At 37.4% G+C, this 9424-nt stretch overlaps 1 protein-coding gene across 1 annotated transcript; it reads right to left on the bottom strand.

Moving 5' to 3' along the window:
* Window positions 1-829: 829 nt before the first annotated feature.
* LOC137396596 (large ribosomal subunit protein bL28m-like) lies at window positions 830-8751 on the bottom strand. The gene is made up of 6 exons (XM_068082910.1): window positions 8621-8751; window positions 8182-8390; window positions 7345-7486; window positions 4743-4853; window positions 3016-3178; window positions 830-1218 (listed from the first exon to the last, which is right to left on the bottom strand). The coding sequence occupies exons 1-6, from the start codon at window positions 8738-8740 to the stop codon at window positions 1100-1102; spliced, it is 864 nt and encodes a 287-aa protein (XP_067939011.1). The 5' UTR covers window positions 8741-8751; the 3' UTR covers window positions 830-1099.
* Between the last annotated feature and the right edge of the window lie 673 nt (window positions 8752-9424).

Raw genomic sequence — 9424 nt, 5'->3', positions numbered from 1 at the left:
TCAGCCAACTCCAATAATATTTACGCATCCATTTAAGGCAATTAGCGAGGCAATGACGTCTTCGACCAAATCTGTACGATTTCAACTATAATAATTAGCCGCAATATATATTTTCCAATCAGTCTTGATAACTAATAAAAATAAAATGGAAACAATCAATACGAAGTATATTAGACTAAGTAACGAGATCGGGCTGATAGCAGAGGGGAGAGTTCCTATCTACCGATCTCGGTGAACCTTTGGCAAATTTATCCACAACTTGGTTGTTTATCTTATTGCAAACAGCAACATAACTCGAATGCTTCTACGTTTCAGCACTTTCTAACCTTTCCTGAATGACGTTAAGAAATTCTTTAGGCCTAACCAAAAAGTCACTCTATTGACCAACCGTGTGTTACCCAGATGTCCGAGTAATCGTAAAAAAATGTGCTGACACCAAAATGTTTGTTTGTCCTGCGAACCAAAATCTGACATACAGGCAGCATGTTAACGTAGTATCATGAACTCTTCAAGTCAAGCATCTGATCATCAGTGCACGAATGCGTACAAACACAAGTATAAGAGTTCATGCAATCTGCGCGCCAGAGAGCATGAGTCAAACAGATAAAACACGTCAATGTATGCTCTTTGACCGAACCAAACATGATACAAGAAGCATAATATAAGCAAAGTTACTTTAGGCCAGGAAATCAAACCCTAAGTCCATCACGCTGACCTTCAAGATCTCCGTAAAGGTTGAAATTGCTCTGTTGAGGCATATGAGTGTGCTTATTCTGCTGGCTGTTTTATTATTTGTCAAAGAGGAATAAAGCAAAACTATAGATTAGATAGCCTGTCTTCATCTTTATTCTTCTATACATTATGTAACCAGTTGATTTATAAAACAGTTTTTGACAAACTTCAGCTAAAAAGTGACATTGCGACCTTTGAACTAATGCAAAAGTTGCAAGAATCACAATAGCCTACACAATTGAAAAACATGACTAACCCACACCTATAACCTTTCTCGCTACCTCTGAGCGAGGAGAAGAATTGCTCCTACACATATTTAAAGACTAGGGTCCTCAAACTGTGGCTCAAGCTAAGGGCTTTGATTTGGTCACCTTTTCTTTCCCCAAGAAGTAAGTCTACTAAACGTAGAAGGTGCGGGTTCAGACTGGGACTCGACCGGCGTGTTATCTTTTTGTGGCAGTGTCAACTCTTTCTCTTTCTCTGTCACTACAACATGTATCGCTACATGCTGAGGCATGTTATCATTTATATCACTACATACTGAGGCATGTTGTCATTATATATCACTACATACTGAGGCATGTTATCATTATATATCACTACATACTGAGGCATGTTATCATTGTATATCACTACATACCGAGGCATGTTATCAATACATATCACTACATACTGAGGCATGTTATCATTATATATCACTACACACTGAGGCATGTTATCATTATATATCACTACATATTGAGGCATGTTATCATTATATATCACTACACACTGAGGCATGTTATCATTATATATTACTACATACCGAGGCATGTTGTCATTATATATCACCACATACTGAGGCATGTTATCATTATATATCACTACATACCGAGGCATGTTATCATTATATATCACTAGATACTGAGGCATGTTGTCATTATATATGACTACATACTGAAGCATATTATCATTATGTTTACAACATACAACAGAGCATATTAGCAATTTCACTACAACATACATCAGGGCATGTTAACATATAACTAAGAAACACAGTGATGTACGTTAGCAAATATACTGACATTGTATGTATTCAATGCATGTGGCTTCTAGCTCATATAACCTAGATGGTATGCCAAGCCTTCCTCAGTAGTTACAATGCTTGCTGTAGAAAAGTTTGACATTAATGGCTAATCAACAATTGGAAGGTTCTTGACTGAAGCAGTATTTGCAAGATGAGAAGGACTATGGATAGACAACTCCTTACGAGAAGTTAGTTATTACGAAAGTTTGTATGGAAACACTAATGATTTATAAGTCCACTTTTGCTATGCCTCAAACAGTAAAACAGCAAGCAAATATGGGAGCTAAACATGTAGGTCAACAGTACTATGGTGTAGTGAACACTGCATTTATAAGTGCAGACTTGAGACAGACTCAATCGAGTGCAAATTAATATTGCACTCAAAAACATGTCAACTGTTCCCCTGTTCATATAAATTTAATTACTATATAATATTAAATTTACAGCATATGAAACCACTTTAACATTTGGTACAAAATTTTAACTTGGTGCAAAATTTTTATCGGTGAACACATGACTCACAAATCAGTGGAATGGAAAGTGAGAGGCAACAAGACCACTCGGAGAGTTGGGGAAATAACTTCACATCTGGAACCAGCCAGTTACTGGCCATATAAAGAACAGCTCAACCTATTTTATCCTAAATGAATTATCGAATGAATATAATCAAAAATACATAATTGAGCCAATAACATCTGTAATATTGTAATAATTCTTTTATAGGAGTTCAGCTCGCTCAACTACTTGTAGGTCATTGATGAAACTCGAGACGCGTCTGCCCGTATTCACACCATCTCCGCCAAGGCAATGTTTAGAAATGGACTTACACAAAACTTTAGTAGACTTTATTACATTCGAACATATCGGTATTTTTCTACCATTTGCGGTTGTTTTAGATGTTTGAGGTGATCTGATTGTCAGGATGTTTTAAGATTAAAATAGACAAACCTTCATCGTGGTGAAAATGCTCCGCAGAAAAATAGTCCCATAATTACTTGTCGATTCTAATCATGAAACAACCTGGCAGTCAGATCACCTCAAACATCAACGACAATCACAAATGATAAAACAGTCAAAACTGATAAAATCTACTCAAGTTTTGCATAAGTTCATATTTAAATATTCCTCACAATTTTCTCGTTTTATGAAGTCTGAACTAAAAACAGCAGCCAACGCTGCCAAGATGCAACAAGGCGCTATAATAAGCTATGACTTACAATCTTTCAAATGTTGTTCAGCGAAGATTTCTTTGAGTGGGCGGGACTTGGCTTGTTTTTTTTCAATAGCTTCCTGTTTGGCAATGGCTTCCTGCTCGGAGAGGCCTAACCATTCAATCTCCTCCCTAGAGTACGTCACATACCGCTTGTATTTATTGTATATCTGTAATCGGCAATGCAATTATCCTAACGGCTGTCTTAGATTACCTTCGCAGTTGTAAATAAAGTAACGCAGCAAGTGCATTCCAGCGCAACAAGGTTGAAAACAAAGAGCACTCTCTCATATCCACCTAGGATACATTCTAAAAACAATTAAATTATTTATTAACTGCCTGGAGAATTGAAACCGGATTTGTTTGTTGTTGGTGCCAAGTCAGACATCATAACGTAAGAGTTACACAATGACACTGTCCGAGTGAAGTCTAGCGACTGCGACCTTGAGACGGGACATTGCTGCGGTCATTTGTGCTAACGGCGGGTTCGTGTAAAATTACACAATGTAGGCCTAAGCTTGCAGTAATCAGTTTAAAAAGGTCTCACTAGTAAAAGGAACTGCCACGAGTCAAGCATCACCAAATTTTTTAAAATTCGAAACCAAGCTTCTAGCAATGAAGATGTTAGCTCCTTTTTCGTCCAACGGAACAAAAAGATGGAGACAACTACTATTACCGGATACTTGAGTTCAGAAACCGATCTACTCCAGGTCTAACAGTACTGATCATGTACATATTACTTGCTCTGTGACACCTGAGCTACCATATCAAAGAGCAGATAAGAAACTGAGAACTGGTATATAAGCAGACTACACTCGCATCAGAACTGTTTCTCCAAATGAACTTGTAGCATGTCACACAAAAGTGGTGAATGTTTACTAATAGCACTTGTATTCTAGATTATGGCCCCATACAGGTTAGTTATGTTGACTAAATACAATATTGTGTTGTATGCCAACAACTCAACCTACTTGAGACAGTTTCATAATCAGTTCAGGTATTTACTCGAGTTATATTAAATATTAATGTAGAGTGATATAAAAAGTAAACACAGCCTTAAAGGTCCTGTTTGGCTATGTCGTGGAGAAACAATCTGTTAACACCGGGTTATTAAGCAGTCTTTTATGTAGAATCATCATTTGCCATTATTTTTGATGTTTGAGGTGAACTGATTGCCGGGATGTTTCATACTTAAAATTGATAAAAACTTGATCGAGATTAAAATTCTCAGAATAAAAATACGTGCAAAATAACGTCACTAGCTATCGTTGCTATAGTTGATATCGGCTATTGTGTTTAAGTTGCAGCATACTCGTCTCTATTCTGTCGGTCTCTTTGCAACTATAGACATTATAATCTCATTTCGACTTGATCAGAGTATTTTAACTGCAATGAAGTTTTGTCGATTTTAATTTTGAAACATCCTGGCAGTCAGACCACCTCAAACATAAAAAACAATGGCAATTGATAAAAATCTACAAAAATTTTGAGACAGTTCATGTTTAACAACACGGTGTTAATAGATTGCTTTACCTGAACATGGCCTAACAAATAACAAACACGGTGCCAAGTTGACAAACAAACGTGAACCTGGTTACAACGATCAGCCAAGAAGGTGGAGGCGAGGAGTAGACAATGCTCTGACATCAATCTATGTACAAAAGAGTTGACCTGTAATTATGATTAAGCTTTAGGGAAAGGTAGGCCGATATAAATTATATGATAACAACTCACTTTTTCACGCTTGGCTTGGTCATTGGGGTAAAGTGATTTGTCCATCAGTGTCTCCAACATCTTAGCCTTCAGTTTGAGGGCCAAATTAGAATGGAAGTCAACCTCTGGCGTCTGAAAAGACTTACTGAATGTACATCACATAAGCACAGAACCAAAAAAATTTTGGTAGAATTGCTAGATAATTTTAGTTAGGCCTTTATTGTGGAACTCAGGCTATTGTCCAACTGAGTTTATGTTGTATACGTAAGGTCAAAAACAATTAACTAAGTAGAAAGCTTGTGTACCATGAATCCAACACAATTACTCTGCGAGTGGTTGCTACAAAATACTAGTATAATAAATCTGCACCTGAACATGCTCTAATGAGGTTTGTACTAGCATAACAAGATACATAACAACGAACAATTGATGAGCGCACCAAATCTCTACTTGTGGCATGACTGATTGTCGCATAGTTAGACTTTCAGCTGATAGCCTGACAATGGTTATTTCACAAATTAATAACAACATAACGTTTTAACCGCAAAATGTTAAATAAATTCTCTATTGATCATCTTTACTATCTTGGTAAGTTTGTAAATCCTCTGCAACTCATACAAATCTAGTCCTAAATAATAATAACATTATCTTGAAGATGTAGCTATGTTAACCACTGCCTTCTATATGACTGAGTATGGGAGAGAGTATGTCGAGGGCAGATTGTGAGGTAGTCTAAACACTACGAGAATTGTCTACCAGTGGATTATTGCAAATTGAGTGTATATTGTAATGATGGTTCATGAGTCATGGTTTCTTCATAAATAGACACCCGGAAGTCAATATTTAATAGCTGATGAGCTTAAAATCTTTAAGAAAAAAGTATTTTGCAACGTTGTGGAGATGAGACAACTCCTATATAGTAAAGATGAGACAGCTTTTATATAGTGGAAATAAAACAACTCCCATAGAGTGGAGATGAGACAACTCTCATATAGCAGCCCAAATCAAATTTGGCAGCTATATAGGCAGCGATTCGGGCTGCTATACTCTCATATAGCAGCCCGAATTAGGAAATAGAAATTCATTTACGGTATTTTCATCTGCATAGATATAAACAAAAACTACTCGCTTTGCATACCAGCCATCACATACGTATTGTTATTTTTAAAATCTGTATTAATGCTGCAGAAACGCTGACAAACAGCTCATAGACTACTATGATAAGACCATTCGTGTGTGAAATAAAAAAACTATTTATAAACATGTGATACACCAAATATGAATACATGAGATGATACAAGTGATACAGCTAAGGTAGTTTTACAAGCAAAAAGCAAGGAGTTGTGAAACCCTGTATATTAAGCAAAGTTTCTCAAGGACATTCACATTCTCAATTGGTTGGATTACAAGGTTTGCCATTACAGTTACATTTGAAGCAGACAAATAACCTAAGCTAAGTACAAAATAGTAAAACAAGGAGATTAATATTGCTGTAAATCTTTTCTAAGAAGATAATAGCTTATGCTCTGAACTTTCAGTTTCACACCCTCACTAATTTTATGCACATAACTGTACATACATTGGTAGGCTATGTTGCCTTACACAGATTTGTTAGGATTATCTAACCTTGAAAGCAAAAAGGGAGATTGAGAAGGCAACTACTCAATTAACGTTAGCAACCCCAACTGCACATTCTTTTAACTGGAGACTAGCAGTAAACTCAGCGATGGTTCTTTCATTTCCTGTTAAACAGACAGCAGGAGGGTGCTTCAGAGGCTGGTTCACAGGAAGCAGGTGGAGTTTTAAAAACAAATATTCTAGCAACCTGGCAGAAGGCACAGAGCATGTCTGTGTGTGAAGCTTGAATAAAATCAACCAAAAATGAATAGGGAAATGTATAGCATTTATGCGGACTAACACTCCCACATGTACACAGACCCGCATACACACGCACACAGACACACGTACACACACACAGACACACACGCACACTTACACGCACACTTACACGCACACTTACACAGACGCACACACACACACACACACAGACGCACACACACACGCACGCACGCACACACACGTACACAGATACACACACACGCAAATACACCCGCACTGATCACTATTACTAATCATAGTAATATTACCTTAGCCTACCACACTAACAAATATACTACAAGTTCTTAGTTCAGCCTAAGATTACAGTGTAATTTGCTAATATTACATAATTAAATAAAAATTAAATACATTTCACTTTTTTAAATACTAACAGATAAATGGATTTATATCTTATTTGTAAGTTTTGTAAAAAATGAACAATAAACTTTCAAGATGAAAATATCTGGACCAGTATCTAGATGGAGTTAGTTTTTAGTGAAACTCGGTGGATCAGATCCATTATTCTATTTTTGATTTACTGTAAACTCTTTCTATTAACTAATCAGATTGAGTCAAAGCGACCATCTCAACGCTAATCTTACAAACTTGCAGGACAGTCTGAGCATAGGCTACTGCACGCAAAAGTTCCTCATTGTGCAGACTAGACTGACCATTACCTATGAGGTATGCTTATCAAGCGCTGGTATGACTGACTATTGCACGGCCTAGCGTGTCTGTAGCACACCTGCAGTATGTAGTTATCCAATCCATATGCATCCTCTATGAGCAGGAGAGCAGACTCCGTGACAGTTATACTCATGTGCTTGTCTAGAATCTCACTGTACAGCACAGCTTTTCTTAGCCGAGGCATCCACATCTTAGGTGCCCTGTAGCAGGCAGTGACAGGTGCTCAAATCGGGGCAGTATTAGGAATAGAGAGGTCACCTGTTATGAGCTGGAATACGATGCATTTACTTTTGCTAGGAGATGAGATGATTCAGTAGCTACTCTCATTCCAATTGTTATGAAAATGTTCTATTGGGTTGAAATATATTTATAATTTGAGATAACGGTATGAGATACGGATGAAAGGCAGAGATAGGTGCGAACACACCCCATAATATTGCAAAAAACTACAAAGCACCCCCAGGTTTTTAGGTGCGGCAAATCAAATCCCTCCGCGTCACAATACTGCTATTTGTTCATGGTCACACACTTTTATTGGACAGTGAATGGCAATACATCATTGGCAGAGCAGCGCCAGATAATAATGTAACCATGACAACTTGTAACCAAATTAGAGTGGCTAGCTTTGATCACAGCTTACTGCCCTAATGCCTTGTCCAAGAGACTAATTCTGAAGTCCACCAAAACACTACATTAATATCAAACTATGGCAAAGTTTTTAGCTCAAAAAGCCAGATAAAAATACAGCAATAAGTAGGAACATCTCAGCACACCGGTGTTGTATCTCGATATTTTAATCGGTAAATGCCTAATAACTTCACAGCATGAATAACCCATATATCGGAGAGCATGCTTTGTGTGCACGCTAACATCAAAATCAATTTATCAGGCTAACCTGGGAGCAGTTTCACGTCTCTTCACAAAACCCTTCACGATGCCCTCTCCACCCCACAAGCCTAGATCAGCCTCGGCAGGATATATAACAGGGATTGGACGATTTTGGACTGGCACCAACGTGTCCTTATAACGACCAGGCTTCCAAATACCTGACTCATTTTCATAGTGTACCGGAGTAGCTCGACCTTCTTGGTTATCCTCTTCCATCTAGAGAACACACTGTATCTCACTCACTGTCTGTACACAGCTACCTATGCAGTGCAGTTAACTTGAAAATAAATACAGATAGTAACGATGTCTTAACTAAACATAGAAGTGAACAAGTTATCATATAAACATATATAAAATATATATAAATATAAAAATACATGCTGGTAAATAAATATATATCGTTAGATGGGTATCATAGATGGGTGATTTTGATATGGTTGTCAAACCTTGTACATCCGCTGTCGATAGTGGTCAGGCAGCCTAGCCCTGATCCCAACTCTCCATCTTCTCAGCACACGAGGATTCACAAAGCCCGTAATATACTTTGGTATCACAACACTTGTCATCTTGGTAACTTCTTCCTAAACATTCAGGACACCTAAAAGGCTGGTCACATGCTTTGGTATAAAATAAGACAAGCTAGCTTTCCGCAATATTTAAAGCGGAGAAAAGATTAAAACAATTACGATGAAAACAAAATGCCAAATAGCAGATTTTTTAAAATTCATACTTATTCATGACCGAAGCGAAAGCTAAGTTATTTGGACATGACACTTTGTGGGTTTGTTAGGATAGATCTGCTTTATTGCTATATGATCAGGCAGAGGCAATTAATTCACATTTTCACCTCCTGGTCCAACTGTAAAAGCACTTGTAGTATTTCCCACAGTACCTGTGTATACGGTTACGAGGACAAACTAAATATCTTGCAGTTAGCTGTATTATGATCACAAACTACCCTTTTTGTGTACTCACATCAGCTGATTGACTAAAATACCCCAACTGAAACACAGTGTTTAGTTCAGTTTAAAATTTTCTGCAAAAGACCCTCCGAGGGGGTAAAACTTACAGCGGAACTCATTATGTACTTTTTTCGGTGAGAGTCCCAAACTATGCAGCCATACTGAAGACCAGGTCTTACCAATGAAGTGTAAGCAATCTTTCTTGTTATTGACAGTCACACTTTAAAAACATTGATTACATAACTTGAAAAGATTATTTGTATCAGTCAACAGGGGTGACTTGCTAGC

This window comes from Watersipora subatra, chromosome 5 (genome assembly GCF_963576615.1).
Source record: "Watersipora subatra chromosome 5, tzWatSuba1.1, whole genome shotgun sequence".
NCBI classification, from domain to species: Eukaryota; Metazoa; Bryozoa; class Gymnolaemata; order Cheilostomatida; family Watersiporidae; genus Watersipora; species Watersipora subatra.
The sequence above is the reverse complement of the archived record's forward strand: the minus strand, read 5'-3'. Positions and strand labels throughout refer to the sequence as shown.